General features: G+C 36.3%; 2 protein-coding genes across 12 annotated transcripts in view; one reads left to right on the forward strand and one right to left on the reverse strand.

Moving 5' to 3' along the window:
* Positions 1 to 20,379, reverse strand: part of cep85 (centrosomal protein 85) — a 53,169-nt gene that overhangs the window by 31,556 nt on the left and 1,234 nt on the right. For 2 of the 4 annotated variants that reach the window (XM_073926533.1, XM_073926531.1), the window contains exons 2-4: positions 14,261 to 14,339; positions 11,118 to 11,300; positions 7,015 to 7,141 (exon numbers count right to left, since the gene is read on the reverse strand). The gene's annotated coding sequence lies outside the window, so the exon portion shown is untranslated. The remainder of the gene's footprint in view (positions 1 to 7,014; positions 7,142 to 11,117; positions 11,301 to 14,260; positions 14,340 to 20,379) is intronic. The other 2 variants (XM_073926534.1, XM_073926532.1) reach the window with 1 other exon arrangement.
* mtdhb (metadherin b) lies at positions 1,192 to 18,607 on the forward strand. 8 transcript variants are annotated; one of them, XM_017351543.4, is made up of 13 exons: positions 1,192 to 1,653; positions 4,218 to 4,307; positions 4,408 to 4,492; positions 6,975 to 7,208; positions 7,636 to 7,689; positions 9,027 to 9,197; positions 10,796 to 10,855; positions 10,992 to 11,054; positions 11,143 to 11,264; positions 14,285 to 14,395; positions 14,482 to 14,556; positions 14,631 to 14,739; positions 15,753 to 18,607. In XM_017351543.4, exons 1-13 carry the CDS (start codon positions 1,318 to 1,320, stop codon positions 15,818 to 15,820), a joined length of 1,578 nt encoding a protein of 525 aa, XP_017207032.1. In that variant the 5' UTR covers positions 1,192 to 1,317; the 3' UTR covers positions 15,821 to 18,607. The 8 variants fall into 8 exon arrangements, with proteins under 8 accessions (XP_017207032.1, XP_017207033.1, XP_021322665.1 ...); XM_017351544.4 differs by having other exon boundaries at positions 14,488 to 14,556; XM_021466990.3 differs by having other exon boundaries at positions 7,011 to 7,208.

The following is a 20,379-nucleotide window of genomic DNA, read 5'->3' on the forward strand; positions in this document are numbered from 1 at the left end:
ACATATTATGCCTTACAACAATACAGGAAAATATATAAATACAAATATGCAAAGGGGACAAGGGTGTGTGTGTATGTATATATATATATATATATATATATATATATATATATATATATATGTTTGTGTGTGTAACGTGGACAATCACGCTACTAATGAATTAATTGTGAAGATTATTGCACTTATATTATAACACTTTCCCATCTATTTTATCTGTTTATTTTATCAAGCTTTTTTAACCTTCATCTATGACGTATTGCTTTCATTTAGGATTTTTCTTTAATTGTTTCATTCATTTATTTTCATCTCAGCTTAGTCCCTTTATTAATCTGGGGTCGCCACAGCAGAAGGAACCGCCAACTTATCCAGCATATGTTTTATACAGCAGAGGCCCTTCCAGTTGCAACCCAGCACTGGGAGACATCCACACTCATACACGGACAATTTAGCTTACCCAGTTCACCAATACCACGTCTTTAGACTTGTGGAAGAAACCCGAGCACTAGGAGGAAACCCATGAGAACACCAGCATCCTTCTGTGAGGCTATACTGCACCACCATGACAACTCTAGTTAAGTCTATTTAATATATTTTCATTATCCCAATAAAAATAAACTATAAACTAAAAAATTAAAATGGTTGCTAATAAAATTTGTTGGAAACTATATGAAGAGTTTAGATGCAAAGACAATGTGAAATTTTCCACTAACAGTTGTTTTTCTCAGCCTCCTATATGTTTATGTTGTTATTTTACTTTAAATGCGATTTATGAAATGCAACTTATTCTTTGCACTACAAGTAAAATTACTGAAACAACACACAACAGTTTAAGAAAAAAAAATGCTAATTTTAGATGAAAATTTCGGTCTGCACTGAGGTTTTTGCATCTTAACTCTTCATATGGGAATAGCCAAGAGCATGGAGTATAGTTGTAAAACACATTCATTTCTTGTAGCATTGACCAAGAAACTAACATATAAATCACTAGGAATAATCTTAGCCTGGTTCTTGCGAAAATAAATCCCCATAGTAACTTAATTTAGCCTGCTTTCATGCAACTGAGTAAAGGCTAAATTCAGCCAGGATAGCCTCAAAATCCCAGCTTTTTCCCCTCAAATGCACTCCAGGCCAATAAGGGGAGCTTGTCTGCGAATCGGTTCACTTAGCCTCGGCCAATGACCGAACAGAAGCAGCCGTAATCGGCGGTGGCACGCTGGGGGCAGGCGACTGGCACAGAGATGCATTTTCCTGTATGATTAATCTTAAAGAGTTGATTTTGTGAATGATTGCACGCCGGTGCCAGCACAATAGATTGCAATGGCACCGGGTTGGCAAGAGATCGCGTCGCAGCATGTGGAGCAGATAACGGGATATGTCAGAGAAAGCCTGTCCACCGGCCTCGTCTATCTGAAGTCTGAGCTGGGAATAGACTTGGGCTTGAATCCTGATCTCTGCGCTCCATGGCTGCTGCTTTTAACGGCCTGGGCCGGTCTGGTTCTCCTGCTGGTCTTATGGGTGTCCGTTTGTCGCGGTTTCTCCAAAAGACTCGCAGGGACAGAGACCGGAGACTCCGCCGAAAATACGGGTCCAGCGCAACCGGTGAAAAAGGCAGATGAGCCCAAGAGGAGGAACAGAAAGAAGAATGCAGAGAAGGTTTGACTTGCGCCTATATTTACCGCTTGTCTGGGATGGATTTCGAATCATTTCTGGTGACTCGGTTCTTTTGAATTCGTTGACGTAAACGATTCATTTGCTGCAGGTGTCGTCGTTACGTGCCTGTAGGTGGAGACGAGTGAGTCATTGAATCGTTTTCATATATATAAAAAAATAATAATCATTGAGTCGTTCACGGCCGCATCAGGATAAATGTATAGTTAACCCAAAATGGTAACTAACGTTAACTCACCATTTTATTGCTTCCAAACCGTAATGCTTTTCTTTATTTCTTGTCTAACACAAAATATATTTTAAAGAATGCTGGTTACTGTTAAGCATTAATGTGTATACTGAGTAAAAAAATACAACGGAAGTGGTTTACTACTAGTTTCCAACATTCTTCAGATGTTCTTCTTTTGTGTTTAACAAGACAGACACTGGTGACTTGAATTGTTTTCATTCATTTATATAAAACAGGGGTGTCCAAACGCCCTAAATTTTAAGTAGGGGAGCGCGGGTCACAAAGTAATGTGGGGTAAAATGTAATAAGTTTTAAGGTATTTGCTCAGGGTTAACCATGGCATGCTTCCGAGGTTTTCACCATAGTGTCGGCAGATGTCTTCCTGCCAATTACTGAAAAAGTTCGGCGAAATTTGGATGAGAAACTCAGGTGAAACCATTTTTGGAGCATAAACCGTTTTTATTAGTCAATTTTTTTTATTTAAAAAAAATCTGTGAAATATGAACGTGAAATCTTATATTGTTGTGATCACCGTCTTCTAGGCTAAAAGATGAAACCATTTTGAAAGATGTAAGAAACACACAGTGACTATTTGCCAGTTTTGAAGAAAACACGACACAGCGGGGTTAGTTGTAACAGGGTGTTACAATTAAGCCACACACTGTTGGACACCAATTAAACTAACACAATATTTTTTTAATTTCGAGTGTAATGTTGCAAACTTTAAATAAAATGATTTTAAAAATATTTTTATTGCTGATACGACAAATAAAAGCATTTATATAATAATGGATAATAATCCAAATGTGTTTATCCAATAAATAAATAAACATACTGTACTATGTACAATAAAAAAAATAATTGAGCTAGGCACAGAGCAAATATAGCTACTATTTAAAGTAAACTGGATTTAAATTAATTATGTGTAATCTGCCTTTATAATCATGTGTTACAACTAACCTCATCTGTCACAACTTGCTCTCCAGGTGGGGTAAATAGTAACATTTTTACTCCTGGCACTTTTGGCAACACTGAACAGAAACAATAGGTCCGGCGATCATACTTTCAGTGCTCATTTGAAGGAGAGGCTTGTGAGTTGTTGGTAAAAAAACAAAACAAATGGTTTGTCTAACCCCATTACTTTATTATTTGACCAAAACCAAAAAGTGTTACTTTGTCTCCCACTCTCCCCTATACCTTGAAAAAGCTTAAGTAACTGGTTCAGGTGTGTCTAATTGGGGTTGTAGCTAAACTTTGTGGGACACCCCTGACATAAAAGATTGACTTCCTGCAAGTGTCATCGTTTTGCTTGTATATAGAAGCCCGTTCCATAAATAAAAAAACAAATAAATACAATGTTTAAAAAAATGATGAAGTCAGAATTCTGAGTTATAAAGTCGCAATTCTGAGTTATAAAGTCACTTTTTGTCAAGTGTGATTAGATTCTATTAAAATAGAAAACATTTTTACTACTAGAAACTTGTTATATTTACAGACTGTTGTCACACAACTGTTTAAACCCCTTATAAAAAGTCTTTTTTTTTCATAATAGGTCCCCTTTAAAAGAGTTTGTTAAAAACAATGATTCATTCACATTTGAAACAGCATTTTCTATTCTCAGATGATCTATTTAACACCTGTCAAAACGAATTAAAATATATCAATCAATGGATATGGGTAACATTTATTACATGCATTAATAGCCATATCACCTGCAGGCCAAGAACGGTTACTCACTGAAGCTAAGCAGGGATAAGCCTGTTCAGTATCTGGATGGTAGACCACATGGGAAAACTAGGTTTGTTAGGGCTGTTGGAAGTGGTGTTAGTGAGGCCAGCAGGGGGCGCTCAACGTGTGGTCTGTGTGAGTCCTAATGTCCCAGTATAGTGAAGGGGACACTATACTGTCAGTGAGCGCAGTCTTTCAGATGGGATGTTAAACCGAGGTCATGACACTCTGTGGTCATTAAAAATCCCTATGGCACTTCTCGTAAAGTGTAACCCTGTTGTCCTGGGCAAACTCCCTCCATGTGCCCTTACCCATCATGCCCTCCCAATCATCCCCATCCACAAAATTGGCTGAATCACTGTCTCTCCACTCCACCAATAGCTAGTGTGTAGGGAGCGCACTTGTCCTGTGGCTGCCGTCGCATCATCCAAGTAGATGCTGCACACTGCACCCCCCATAATTGTGAAGTGCTCTGGATGCATGGCCATACATGATAAATGCGCTGTATAAATAAAAATACATACATTGCATTACATTGATACCCGTCCTATTGCCTTTCCTTTAAAAAGTTTGTTTTTGAAATGTCTCACAGAAAGCACAGAGGAATGGACTTGCTGTTGAACCACAGGAGGAGGTTAAAACGGCAGACGATCAAGAACTAGCAGAAGTGAGGGCTGACAAGGTAATAAAATGCCCTGCTTCATTTTCTTTGACATTTAAAAGGATAATTCACGCAAAAATGTAAATGGTTATTCATTCATACTGATTCCTTTTGACTGTAGGGAAAGAAGAATAAGAAAAAGACAAAAGCTTCTGCAAAAGAGAAAAAATCCTCCACATCTGTTGACGGCAAAGAGCCTGATGAAGGTACGTTATGAAATTTGATTAATACGATTCCTACACTTCATAAATAGTTAACAGAATTAATAGAGATCAAATACCTATTATTAGATAAGTAACTGATTGTGTATTTGTTTTTTTTTTTACATACTCGTTGAATATACTGTACTTTATTTACTTTGCAAAAAATGTGTGTAATTTAGCTAATTAAAATGTTTCTCATTGTAACAGTAATGTTTTTTGTTACCCAAAAAAAAGCACAAATTGTCAGCATATTAGAGCATAATTATTTGATGATATGCAATTTTAACTATAGGATTTAGTGTGCTCACTTTTTATTTAATATATTTCATGATCAGGATATGCAGGTTTCATTTTGTCATAATTTGACTTTGTTAGTTACTTTAAACTTTAGACACCTTCCTTTTAATATCCTCTTTCCTCTTAATATCCTTTTTCAAAAACAAAATCTTAAGAGGGCTAATAATATTAATTGAATCATTTGAAAGAAAACTTCTATTCCAGCCAAACTAAAAGAAACAACACTTTCTCCAGAAGAAAAAAATAAAGGGGGGGAAACTTTCTCTTTTAAAGAGCCCCGTTTATGGGTTTTTGAAAATGACCTTCCATGCAGTGTGTAACACAGCTCTAAGTGAAGTGGAATATCCAGCTAAGGCTTAAATATAAAAGTGCACCGTGTTTAAAACTATTGATTAATTTATAAAAGAGTCGACTCAGAGTGGATCAAACGGTTGAATCATGCCGCAAAGACGCTATGCTCTAAAGTGTTAGGGTAAAGTTAGGGTTATTTTTCTACCCAAGGATGATGCTGTGAAGAGTCAGTCGTTGAAGTTTATTTCTGCAAAAATACATCAGCATTATATCCCCAGCCTTGTGCTGTGTTCCCGTCATTTTTCTGACGAGTGCTTCAGGAATCTACACGCTTACAACGGGGCATTCGTCAGCCGTTTGTTAAAAGAGGGATCAGAAAAGACTATTGATGTATGGGACTTTTTCAGAGCTTGACAGAAACTTTATCAGTACACAGTTCATGGATCAGTTTCCTCCTCAATTTCAAAAGTGCAAGTAACTTAAATATAATTAAAATGGCTGCCGCCTCGTTTTCTCTAGCTTGCCAAATATGTATTCAATTGTGTTTTTTACACTTGTAACCGCTCCACGCGGCTTGTACTATATCTGGTTAACTCTTTATATTCTCATATTGCATCTAAAACCATGTTAAAAACGTGACGTGTGCCGATTTGTTTACTGATTTAAATGAGTTTGTGAGCTCGCGATCCACTGCTGTTAATCATTGCTATGGCCACCATTAGCAAGTTTCAGAAAAATTTAGCTTTTGCCACTGTGTGGATTAATACTGAACGCGTGTCGTTGTTTTTACTTATAATAATATGCTAGTGTTTAACTGCATTGCTTTAATGCACTTCTGCACTCCGACTACTACAAAGTTGTTGATAATCCGTGGTGGGCATTTCTCTGTCTCACGCTGAACACAGTCGACTAATTACAACATACTGGGTCATCGGACCAATCAGCGCAGATTAGCATTGTGCTAAGGAGGGGTTTGGGAACAAATGAATCGCTGAATTAAATGGGAATTAGGTAAAAATAAATGTATATTATAAGACAATGAAAGTGTTTTTTGACTGTGCATGCAGATCAACTTGTTGTTGCAGTCCCCCAAATCCTAAATATGACATTTTTAATGCAAATTAGGGGCTCTTTAAACATCAATTGGGGAAATATACAAAAAAAAATTTTTTTGAATAATTGAAATTGAACAGGAGGCTTAATATGATCAAACTGTCTATACTAGATGTCGAATTTTACATTTTAGGTTGATTCATTTGTATTTACTCAATAACAAAGACTCATCTAAATGTAATTACCGCCAGGCTGCTCTTACAATAAAACATAATTTGTTGGAATGTGGAAGTTTAAATACAATAAGACAATTTTTTATAAGGAGAGTACTTGGACATTTTAAAAAGGTACCACCAGGAAGAATCTTAAATTATTTATCAAAAACTTCACTGAAAAATCATATTTAGCTTTGAATACATTTTTGTGTGAATTTTTTTTACTTATAATTTATATATTTATATAAGTAACTGTGTATTTTAATACGAATTCTTTTTATCATGTAATATTTTCATGTATAATCCATTTTGCCATGAAATAGCCATAAGTTGCAGATGTGGCAATAAATAAATAAATAAACAGGAGGCCTAATAAAATCCTTCAGCTCCATTTGAATAAAAAGGCAATCATTCATAATTAATAATTTTCATTTTAAAAATAAAGATGTGTATGTGCATAAACTAAATACAAATGCACATAAAACTACTGAATGACCTGAATTTATTTAGCTTTTTTTAGTGCATTTATTTGTTGCTAATGTTTTTGTTCTGTTGTTCACAAATGAGTAAAATAGTACACAAGAGGTGTGTGCTAAATAAATTGTGACTCAGCATTTATTATTTTACAGCGGTCGGGAACATGAGTGTGATGGTAAATCTGGCAGGTACCTGGGAGACCAAGGTCAGTAACCGAGAGAAGCGTCAACAGCGGCGGAAGGACAAGGCTCCAGATGACGAGTCCGGCAGCCCGGTACCATCAGCAGCTTCCGGTGCCACGGAGCAGCTCCAAACCACCCTAGAAGAAGCAGAAACTACCATCACCTCTGCTGTTTCTACACCTCCGGTCCAAAGAGTAGTGGAGGGTATGTTTACTGCTGGATTAAAAGGATATTTCACCCAAAAACAACAAAAAATGTGCTGGTAATATAATCATCCTCAGGCCATCCGAGATGTAGCTATGCTTCCATTCATAATTTTTAAAGTGCATTTTGAAATGAGTTTTTTTTTTGGCTCACTGGAAGGAAACCGTGCTTTATTCACAAATGTTTTATGCAATATTAGAGTTTTGTGCAAAAATCTAGATCACATCTTTGGATGGAAACATTAGCAAGTCATTAGCAAAATAAACATCTTACCTAATTAGCAAATGTCTTTAATCCACAGCAAATGACAAACACAAGTGCCATGTCACATCATGTAATATTTTAATTTAGCTTAACTATTTCTTCAAGTGACTACTTTTTAACCAGCAGAATTTTATCAAATTTATTCTCTTTCCCTACGTTTTAGTTGACCCACCTGAAATTGAAGCAACCTTTGTACAAGACCCTGTTATTCCTCAAGGTAACCAATCCATTTTTTTCAATGCTTTTAGCATGAACAAAACAGCATATTTTTGCATTGATATCAATTAAACCTACTTGGAAATTTTTGAAAAGGTTTCTTCCTAAATAATAATAAAAACAATGATCACATAGTAAGTTGAAAGATTCTATAGATTATATATAACTGTTGCTACTATTGTTATTTTATGTATATACAGTTGAAGGCAAAATTATTCGCCCTCCTATGAATTTTTTTATTTTTCAAATAATTCCCAAATGATGTTTAACAAAGGAAGGAAAAGTTTCACAGTATTCCCTATAGTATTTTTTCTTCAGGAGAAAGTCGTCTTTGTTTTATTTTAGCTTGAATATCAAGAGTTTAAGGTTTATTTTAAGGTCAAGATTATTAGACCCTGTGAGGTTGATGAACCAGGAAGGCTCGTAGTGGGGTCTTGATGGATGGTAATGCAAGAAAATTTCAGAAAAAAAAATTATGGCACTACTTGCTGATGTAAAGTAAAAACCAAAATAACCCAAAACACATGCAAAGTAACACAATAACCAAAAATAAAAGTAACAAATAAATAGTAAACGACATCTGTACAACCACACTATTGTACACAGACAAGTCACAAATTGCTCACGGCACCACAGTAGCTCGCCAGGCACCAGCCACAATCCAACGGCTGATGGATCAAGTGCTAAGGGGATGTAAAGAGTGGTCTGCAGCTTACTTTAATGATGAAGTCATCTACAGCTCAGCCTGGGTAGACCATCTGCAATAACTAAAAGAGACCCAAGCCAAGAGCGGCAGGCTTGACCCTCAATGTCAGTTAACCAAGGAAGTGAGCGGTTGTCTACAGAACAAACCATCGTGATACAATGATTTGCCTAATTACCCTAACTTACCTAATTAGTTAAGCCTTTAAAAAAACTTTTTGCTGAATACTAGTATCTTGAAAAATATCTAGTAAAATATTATGTACTGTCATCATGGCAACGGTAAAAGAAATTGGCTATTAGAAATGAGTTATTAAAACTATTATGTTTAGAAATGTGTTAAAGTTTTATTTCTGTTAAACAAAAATATACAGGGGGGCTGATAATTCAGGAAGGCTAATAGCTCCGACTTCAATGGTATATACCTTTAATGCTCACGATATTTCAGACAAAAATAGTCTTATTTTGTGATTGTTTTATTGACCAGATACTGTTAAATGTTGAATTCAACTGTTTTTGCCATGAATATAGTCGTTGTTGCTGACATTACACATTATAAGTGTGTGTGTGTGTGTGTGTGTGTGTGTACACACATGAATGTATAAATAACGGAGTGTCCTGTCTGTGGTGTTGTAGTGACTCCGTGTTGGGAAGAAGTGCTGACTGTAAATGGCTCTGGCTGGAGTGATCTGGGTCTGCAGCTTCCTTCTCACATGACCAGTGTTCAGACTGAAAGCTGGACCAGTATGACCGTCCCGACTGAGCGTCAGACCAGCGAACCATCTGTCTGGCCACAAGATATGGAAGGTACTGGAAAAAACTGCTGTTAAATAAAAGTGCAAGATCTTTTGTTTCTCGCTAATGTTGGCATCTTATTTTTTATATGTTTATCCTTAAAGTTATGGTCTGATTATGGTCACTTGTCCTCTTTATTTTGTAATATTGATCATTATCAATTTGATAAGTACTATGTAAATTTGGGGTTTCATTTCTTTTACTTCATTACTAGGTCCAACCTTTTTTTTAGCAAAAATTCTCATATAATTTAAAATACAGTCAATCACATTATAGATTTTATTAAGTATTTTAATATATTTCTGTTGCTCTAAATGATGATGAAACACTATTTTACTCCCATTTTGATTTTCCCTGCAGTTTATTTGAAAAAGTAGATGAGATACTTGAATTTATTATGCTTTCTATGCAAATGAAAATAGAAAAAAAAAAAATAAATAAATAAAAAAAAATCACAATTTTATTTGTTGGAAACACCAGAAAGAGACGTCTCAATATTAAAGACGTAGTTCACTCAAAAATATAAATGTACTTCTAAAGCGTTTCCAAACTTTGTAAGATAATTGAAAACTGGTAATCAACCACATCCAAAATGAAAAAAATATATACACTACCTGACAAAAGTATTGTCGCCTAATAAGTTTTAGGAACAAATAATAACTTGACTTCTAGTTTATCATTTGGTGTCAGAAGTGGCAAAGGCCTCTAGATTACGCTTATTTTACCAAAATAAAATATGATCATGACTTGATTTTTAATTGTTTAATTAGGACAGTAAGCTCTGACTTTGCTTAGACAAAAGTCTTGTCACTGAACAGAAATAATGTACAGTATAGAATATGAAGTCACAGTGAAGTGAGAAAAGAATGAATATTGTGTATGACTCCCATGAGCTTGGACGACTGCATTCATACATCTCTGCAATGACTTGAATCACTTTTTAATAAAGTCATCGGGAATGGCAAAGAAAGCGTTCTTGCAGGACTCCCAGAGTTCATCAAGATTCATCTTTAAGGCCTCCTCCATCTTACCCTGGGCATGCTCAATAATGTTAATCTCTGGGGACTAGGATGGTCAATCCTTAACCTTCTTTGCTTTCAGGAACTTTGATGTGGAGGTTGAAGTATGAGAAGAAGTGCTATCCTGCTATAGAATTTGCCCTCTCCTGTGGTTTTTAATGTAATGGGCAGCACCAATGTCTTTAACATGTTGATGTTGCAGATCTCTCGAATGCCCCCAAACTGAATGCAACCCCAAACCATAATTTTTTACTTTACCAAACTTGACTGATTTTGTGCGAATCTTTGGTCCACATGGGTTCCAATAGGTCTTCTGCAGTATTTGTGATGATTGAGATGCAGATCAACAGATGATTAATCTGAAAAATCTACTTTCTGCCACTTTTACAAATGATCAAGTAGAAGTCAAGTTATTATTTGGTGCTTATGTAACTGGCGTAGTGTATATACTATAAAAATTTTTGAATGCCAGTTTCCAACATTCTTTCAAATATCTTTTGTGTTCATCAGAAGACTATAATTTTCAATTGTGTGTGAACTATCCCTTTTAAATTGTAATAATTGTAATATGTGCATTATTTCTTAATTTAGGTTCATGGACTATTGTGGATAGACCTAATATTCCTGTTACATTCAGTGGATTGCCTGCTGGTAATTACACATTTCTATATACATAATGTTGCTCTGCTTGTATTAAGCCTGGAACCATGAGCCATCACATACTACATTGAAATCCTACAACCTGGTCTATAAACAAAATAAAACATGTAGTAATTTGTATTTGCAGTGCCTGACCTAAGTTGGAGCGCTCCGCCTGCTGTGCCCGTGGATGATGAGTGGTCCGGAATAAGTATGAGTTTATATACATGTCAAAAAATGCTCTTATCATATGTAAAGTGTTGCTAAGACTTACTAATAGTTGCTGTTGTGTTCATCAGAAAGCTCATCTGCAGACCCATCGTGTGACTGGAACGCTCCATCAGAGGAGTGGGGGAACTATATTGAGCAGCAGCCTGTGAGCGCGGCACCGCTGGAGCAACCAGGCCCTGAAGTTCTGCAGGTCAGACCGATGTGCACTGGAAGCACTTTTTAAAATCTGAAATAATCATGAGAAGAAATCAAAATCAGGGTTTAACCTGCAGGTGACAATTCAGAATCTTTTCTACATTTAAAGGTCATGTGAAGTGCATTTTTATTTGATGTCTGACGTAATCTCAACCTAAACATGAAGAGGGTGGGGCATTGAGTAGCTCCTCCCCTTTTAAGAAAAGCAGCCAATAGTGTGTTGTTTTTATTACAGCTCTGCCAGTGAGAGTGGTTGAGCTCAAGCACATCAAATGAAGAGCAAATGAGAAGCGTCTTAAAGGGGGTGGGGCATGGTAGACACTAGAGCGCATTTGATTGGTCAGAAAATTTTATGAGAACGTGATGTCAAAAAACTTTGATCAATTTAGGCGGAAGTGACAAACTATATCTTCTAAACATGAATTTTGTCATTGTTTTAGAGCACACTACCATAAAGACATACTTAAAACTAACAATAGGCCTTTTTCATGCATTCAGGATAGGAATACGGAAGAACCGTTAGTCGTGTAAAGCGGTTTCTGGTCTTAACAACAATGGCTGAAGCAACATTGAGGGGGACACTGTATTTAAATATTTATTATTCCTTATAGATTAGAAACAGTTCTTGAGCCTCCACCATGATAAAAGGTACATTTCACACAAATATAAATAACATATACGGTAACTTATCATGTTTTCCTTAACCATGCTAATGTATTGATCGTCACCTACTTTTGTTCTTAAAGTAATTTTCATGAAAAAAATTATATCCTTTATTAAGTTTAGAATGTGGAGTGATAGAATGTCGGTCCTCAAACACGATAAACATCTGCAGACGTAAATGTTGGCACAGTTTTCAAAGAGGTAGTGAAAGCTAGCATATCCATCGCGACTGCCGGAAGTGTCTATACAAACTATTGCTGTACTGGATGTGCAATTAAACGTCTGTGAAAAAGGCCTATACTCATACAAACATCAAAAATATATCTTTATTTCACTGGACCCTTTAAATGGATTGATCACGCAAAAATGAAGATTCTGCCATCATTTACTCACCCTTCACTTAGATTAAACCAGCTTGAAAACCTGTACCCATTGGCTTCAATAGTATGGATGTTGGTGGTTATCATGCTTAAGGATGTCTTCTTTTGCGTTGTGGGTAAATGAACTTTAACTTTTGGGTAAACTATACTTTTAAATATACTGATTGTGGTTAGAAATAACGGCAGCCAGAAGAGAGATCAACGTCAAATTTATTGTCCTGCCCATATACTCACTCTTACATGCACGGTAATTCGTTTTTTGTAATTTGATGCAAAGAAGATATAATACACACTAAAATGCATATAAAAATGTACAAACTAAAAAATAATAATAATATATATTAAATATAAAAAATAAATACTTTAAATCAGAGATGTCCAAAGAAGGGCCCGCAGGCCAAATCTGAATTGAGAGGGAGAATGTTGGGGAGGTGGTTGAGGCAACTGCCTTTGACCGTGATCGTCATTTTGAATTCAGTGTAACCTTTTGTTTCTTAGTTTAATTGCTGAGCTACAAAAAAAGCCACCTGAAATTAAATGATACAATTAAATGATGTGAGTCAGACATTTAAAATGGAAATACGGTCACTTAACAGATAGAGGACAATCCACAAGTCATCTGCGAGCAAATCAAGGGGAAGGCAGGAGCAGCTCAACTAGTGTATTCTGCATTGAGCTCCATTGTGTTATAAATGGGATTGTTTATGATTGTACTGTTATAAGTTCAGTATAAAGTGTTAAAAATGATAATGCATTATGCCGAGTTCAGACTGTATGATTTTTAAAATAGTTTTCACACTGCATGACTATCTGGGCTAGCGTTTCATCACTGCTTTGTTTACACTGCAAGATGGATCGGCGACAGGAGAGTTCACACTGCATGACTTTACAATAGAAAGAAATCGCAGACAACTTTGTCCAAACTACATCTCGCAGCCAAAACCACGTCGAATATCTTTTGTTATTAACTACATAATGAGAAAAAAGCCTTTAATAGGGTAGAAAATGTACATATTTGCTCACCTGGGTTTGAAGGGAATTAGCAATTTCTCCTTAACTTTCTTTTTTAGCTTTCTGTATGAAACGTCAAACAGACACTAGTTTTCTTTTCTCCATTTCCAAATAAACTGAAAACGCGCGCTTTTAACTTCTCCCTCAACCCCTCGCTGACCTGCAGGTAGGTACGTACACACACACACACACACACACACACACACACACACACACACACACACACACACACACACACACACACACACACACACACACACACACACACACACACACACACACACACACACACACGTGAATGCTGCTCTCTCATTGGCTGTAGGCATTTGCTATGTTATTTTTCAGTCAAAACTCATTTCACCCAGCATGATTTGAGTTGCCGGCAGGTCCAGATATTCAGCATGCCGATGCCTGTGAGACATTTGGCGACTCAACGTGATTATCTCAGATCGCGTCTTTGGTAGTTCACACTGTGTGATTGTCACTCACATGCACGAGCACCGATTTGCCTGTGATTTCAGGCATTTGTCTGCGATTTCTCAAAACCTGTCGGCGAGTCAAAATCGGGGCTGAAATCATGCAGTCTGAACTAGGCATTAATTAATATAATTCAAAGCAAAATTTTTTTGAGAAAATTCCCCTTTTATTGTAGATGTATTGTAATTCAGTTTGGGATATATTTGGCCCACAGCCCTCAATCTAGTTTGGTTTTTATAGGAAAAACTTTGGGCCCCTGCTTCAAAACGATTTAAGATGCTGATGACCGTTAAACATGTCATATTGGCATTGTGAAACGGGTCCATATTATTAAATGTAATGTTTTCATAAATATATACTTACAAACTTTAAAACTAAATTGTTTAAATAACACAAATCTAAAATTGCAAAAATGTAACATTAAAAAACAATCTAGAATTGTAAAATATTATTTATTTACCTGGATGTTTTTTCCATTTGTCAGGAATCTGATGATGACAAGGATAAAGATGAATCTGGCACCCCTGGTAGCGGTAAAGCTAAGAAGAAGAAAAAGAAGAAGAAGAAGCTTGAGGACGCTGGACCTTCTGCTCAGGTGAGATATAGATTACCAGAAATTATATTGAAAAGAACAACTGATCTTTTTCGGTGAATATAATGGAGAATCTGTGTTTGATTCAGCCACAGGTGAAGGCAGAAAGCATTGTGACTCTGACACCGAGCGCAACAGTAAACATCCCAGCTGCCACAGCAGGGGTGAGCGCTCCATTTTTAAATATTCATCTAGCTGTTTGCTACAAAATGAGATGCTAAAGTTGTCATGTCTGCAGGCACGTGTTGAAGATGCTCCACGTGTCGCACCATCAGCCCCAGTACAGACTCAACAGAGAAAGAGTGGACCTGAGCCGACCGACAAATCCAAACCTGCTCCAACACAGAGTATGTTCCATCATCACGCAGAACAACTAGCAGTGTTTACATTTATTTGGTAGTGATTCTTGAAGTGTTTGTCCTAGAGTTTTTTTTTTTAACTCGCACTAACCCAGTGTTTCTCAACCACATTCCTGGAGGAACACCAACAATGCATGTTTTAGATGTCTCCTTTGTCTGTCATGCCAATTACAGGTCTTTCAGTCTCAATCAGGTGTGCTTGCTTAAGGAGACATGGAAAATGTGCAGAGCTGGTGGTCCTTCAAGAATGTGGTTGAAAAACACTGCCCTAAACCACACCAAACATAATGTGAATAATAACAATCTTTTCATAGTAGTACCTGAAAATTACACAAAAAGACAAAGATCATGCACTTGATGATTCCCTTTAATAAGGGAAAGAACTGCAATCCCATGATGCATTGCAAATGACAATCAAATTTAAAGGTGCAGTATGTAGCTTTGAGGGTGTATGGGGTGGTTCACCCAGTGTGCAATTTAAACTAGCACCGCCACTGCCTGCATACATTTAGGCCGTGTACATTTCAATATTTTCAATACGTCAACACGGAGTGCCAAAATATAATTGGGTAAACTAGCTGTGGGCGGAGTTACAGACCAAAACAAAGACATTTTCGAAGAAGAGTAACAGACTTTGCTATTGTTTTTATGCATGTTTAACCATTTAGTGATCATCATGTAATTGTTCTATTGTAACAATGTTTTAAGTTCATTGCAAAGTACACCAAACACGTGTACTTTCATAACGCAGTAAGGATCTGTTCTCACTGCGACTCTGATTGGTGGAATGTTCCTAACAGCTTCATGGGCGATGTAGTTTTTCTGCAAAAATCCCTGTTAAAAATGTATTAAATAATAAGATTTAAAGATTAATGTGAGCAGATGGGTTCAGCAGTATTCATAATCAACCTCAGAGCTTACAACCACTCAGTTCATCAAATTTACTATTCTAAAACCAAGACTTTAAGTTCATAAACCACTTTCTGCCTTTTCTCCTCCAGAAAAAACAGACGACACCTTGGAGTCCGTCAAACCCATTAAAAAGAAAAAAGCTAGACGAGAGACATGAAGAAACGGATGAGACGAGACAACATATGCAATCTTGGGCTGTACAGAATTTCATACGTCCTGAGTGACTCGTTTTGTTTTTTTTGATACCCTTCATCGAATGTGTTGTGAATCCCATCCTAGTGTCCACATCCTAATAGGTATCTCTAGATGATAATGTGCTGTAACGCTACACGTCACATGAAGGACGCTTCATTTGGAAATAGATTCTCTTTTTTTAATGTACGTTATTGCTAATTATACTGTCAATTTGATATGATTTTTATTTGCAGCAAAATGTTTTTTGTAAGAAGATCCTGGTGATCCTCTGGAAAGCACTAGGGATGCATTAAGAACATTTAAAGGAACACTCCACTTTATCTGTTGGAAATGGGCTCATCTTACAAGTCACTAAGACCTAAATCGTTTAGCTTTAACGTTTTTGAAACCATTTAGCCGATCTCCGGGTCTGGCGAGAGTGCTTTTAGCTTAGCATAAATCATGAATCGGATTAGACCATTAGCATCTTACTCAAAAAAAGTTTTGGAATAATTTTACAATTTAAAGCTCGAGTCTTCTGTAGGTACATCGTGTACTAAGACAAATAAAGAATGAAAAGTTGCTATTTTCTAGGTTGATGCGTGTAGGACCTATACTCTTATTCTGATGTAATAATCAAGGAACTTTTCTGACATAAATAGGATTATTATTAAATCTCCTCATAAAAAGCACTAGGGACGTATCAAGAACATTTAAAGGAACACTCCACTTTATCTTTTGAATATAGGCTCATTTTACAAGTCACCAAGAGCTAAATCGTTCAGTTTTAACGTTTTTTTGAAACCATTTAGCTGATCTACAGGTCTGGTGAAAGTGCTTTAGGCTTAGCATAAATCATTGAATCGGATTAGATCAGTGGTTCTCAAACTTTTTTCCATCAAGTACCACATCAGAAAAAAATTGTCTCTCCAAGTACCACCAAAATGAGCAGTATTGAAATACAGTAGTGTAGTAGGCCCAGTAAAGCAGCTACATCTCTGCACAGTTAAAACAAATATGGCAGATTACCTCAGAAATATAAGCTATATGTCATTAATGGCATAATATATACATCATTTTTGGTAAATTTTGAAATGTGTGTGGCATGTACATGACATATTTCATTCCTCCGCGTACCACTAGAAGGAACCCTGCATACCACTAGTGGTACATGTACCACAGTTTGAGAACCACTGGATTAGACCATTAGCATCTTGCTCAAAAAAAAAAAAAAAAAAAAGGTTTTAAAATTTTTTAAGCATATCTCCAGGTCTAGCGAGAGTAATTTTAGCTTAGCTTAGCATAAATCATTGAATCGGATTAGACCATTAGCATCTTGCTCTAATTTAAAAGAGTTTAGATGATTTCTATTTTAGCCTATATCAAGCCAATTTTAAAGGCTTGAGTCTTCTGTAGTTACATCGGGTATAAATACAGATAAACATTGAAAAGTTTTCTAGGTTGATGGGTGTTAATACTACACTCTTTTTCTGGCATAACATTTAGGAAACTTTCTGCCATAAGACAATTGTAAACTTTTTTTGTTTTTGAGATGCTAGTGGTCTAATCTGATTCAATGATTGATGCTAAGCTAAAAGTACTTCCGCAAGACCTATAGATCAGCCAAATTGATTCAAGAATTGGCAATCTCAACTCTAGGATTAGACCATTAGCATTTTGCTAAAAATAATAATAATTTTGATAATTTTCCTATTTAAAGCTCAAGTCTTCTGTAGTTACATCGTGTACGAAGACAAATGAAAAACGAAAAGCTGCTATGTTCTAGGTTGATGTCTGTGGGAACTATACTCTTATTCTTGTGTAATAATCAACAATGAACTTTCCTGCTGTAAATAGAAAAACAAAAAAAAAATTTTAGTAAGATGCTAATGGTCTAATCTGATTTAATGATCTATGCTAAGCTAAGCTAAAAGTGTTCTTGCGAGACCTATAGATCAACCGAATGGATTCAGGAATAGTAAAAATCAACCATTTAACTCTTGGGGACTTGAAAATGAAGTGTTCTTTTAAAGGGACAGTTGACCCAAAAATGAACATTTACTCACTCTCAAATTGTTCCAGAAAAGTTTTTTTTTTTACATCCGCAGAAAACAAAAGATTTTTGGTACCCATTTCTACTCGGTAGAAAAAAAAAAACAAAACAAAAAAAAACACTGGAAGTGCGAACTGTTAGTGACCTCATTCATCTGGTTGCCAGATTTCTTTAAAATATCACAAAGAAACTCTTATGTTTTGAACAAGTGAGTTAATGACAATATATTTGTTTTTTGGATGAACTGTCCCTTTAAGAAACGCATACAGGAACCAATAGATCATTAAGCTGCTACAGAACAACATGAGAAGCTTCATCTCATCCTTCATTCATGAAAAACACTGAGACGGATTCGAGTGCACTAACTTTGCTGGTTTGTTTAACTATCATTTGGAGGAAAAGCAGCAAATCAAGCCATATGTGAAAACTGAAACAAACTCTGAAAGACTTGCTGCTGGCGAGCACGAATAGATGACGCTATTATCTGACAAACAACTTCTTAACCGTCTGCTTTGGTGAAGTAGTAGTGACGTCGGCCGGGTTTTTTTTTTTTTCGTGATCAGTGTTACACCAGGTACAGCAGTGTCAGGAAAATTTTAATGCCTTAACTTGTGTTGTGCAAGACGGCAGCAACAATCTGTCAGCTGCATGCTGTTTCCTCTTTCGTATTTATTGGTTGTGTTTAACAAGTAATACAAATTAAAGAGTTTCTTTGCATGACTGCGTCAGTGTTTATTAAATCATAATTTCACCCAATTTATTCACCCTCATGTCATTCACAATAGCCAAGTTTTCTAATATTTAAATTCATTCATTTGTTTTCCTTTGGCTTAATCTCTTAATTGATCAGGGGCCGCCAAAGTGGAAGGAACCACCAAATATGGTAATATGTACGCAGCGGATGCCCTTCCAGCCCCAACACACCACTGGGTAACACCTATACACACTCACTCATACACTTATGCCAATTTAGTTCATGCAGTTTACCTATAGTGCATGTCTTTGGACTGTTGGGGAAACCGGAGCACCCGGAGGAAACCCACGCTAACACCAGGAGAACATGCAAACTTTACACAGAAATGCCAACTGACCCAGCCAAAGCTAAAACCAGCGACTTCTTGCGGTGAGGCAACAGTGCTACCCACTGAGCTACCGTGAATCTAATATTCACATTATCAGCTGTTTTTATTTGTTTGTACTTGCTTGGTTAGACCAAAAACATTTTCATTTACAATGTATAGACAAAAAGTGAAAACTTAGAAAATATATATATATTAGTTATTTAAAGGAGCACTATGTTTTCTTTTGGAAATAGGCTCATTTCACAAGTCACCTACAGTTAACATTTCAGTTTTACCGTTTTTTAACACATTTAGCTGATCTCTGAAGTTCTTTTAGCTTAGCATAAATCATTGAATCAGATTAGACCATTAGCATCTTGCAAAAAAAAGGTATTTTGATAATTTTTCCATTTAAAGCTGGAGTCTTCTGTAGTTGCATCGTGTACCAAGACAGACAAAAAGTTGCTAGTTTACAGGTTTAATTTAATTACAGGGCTAATTTACAAGAAACATTTCTGCCTTAAACCATGAAGTCACAAGGAAATAGAAATTTTTTATTTTTTTTAATTAAAGGTGCAGTAGGTGATCTGCCTACATGCTAATCAGTTAGCATAATATCTTTTAAATACAATCCTTCCTCTGCCTTCCAAAGTCACGCCTCCTGATATCACGAGTGCTCACATTAAAGATGACAAGATGACTAGTCTAGATCATGTCATTGCCCATATAGAAAACTATAGTGCTTTATAATGCTGCAATTCAGAATGAAAAACTGTATTGTATCTAGCACACTTTCAGTTATGCAGTTAGCAAGCAAAACTTGTCATCACTCTCTCATACGTTTTGTCCTAAAGTGACTACTGTATGCTTAGTGATTGGCTGGCAGGCTGCAGGAATTACTCTTATTACTTGGTAAACAATATCGGGAGCGCATCACTATTTACTGATGTTTATTTGTTAAACTATATAAAAAACGACAAAATCTATGATGCTGTAAAGGTCCATTATGAAACTGAAAATAGTCACATTAGGCTTTTGACGGAATATTTCAGTAGCTAAACACTTCTGTGCATATCTGTTAACCCAGTGGTTCTCAAACCTTTTTCATTTAATGCAGTTACATTTTCCCCGCCATGTCTTTATTATACGAGCATTTATTTACCCCAGTATATCTGGAGCTTCTGCGCTAGCTTGCCGATTCTGTCGGGCGCGTGCGAGTAAACGGCTTTTTGTCTTGTTTTACGATTGAGCAACTAAAATGCCAAAGTCTATTAAACTGAATGTATTTTAATTACATTACAACATCGATGCTGTAAAAGGAACCGTTTAAAATGAAAAGTCACCTTAACCGTTCACCGGAAGTTTATCAGTATGGGAAGAAACACTAGCTCCGCATATACCCTATTATGGGAATTAGCGGCCCAACAA

Source organism: Danio rerio, chromosome 16, assembly GCF_049306965.1.
Source record: "Danio rerio strain Tuebingen ecotype United States chromosome 16, GRCz12tu, whole genome shotgun sequence".
NCBI classification, from domain to species: domain Eukaryota; kingdom Metazoa; phylum Chordata; class Actinopteri; order Cypriniformes; family Danionidae; genus Danio; species Danio rerio.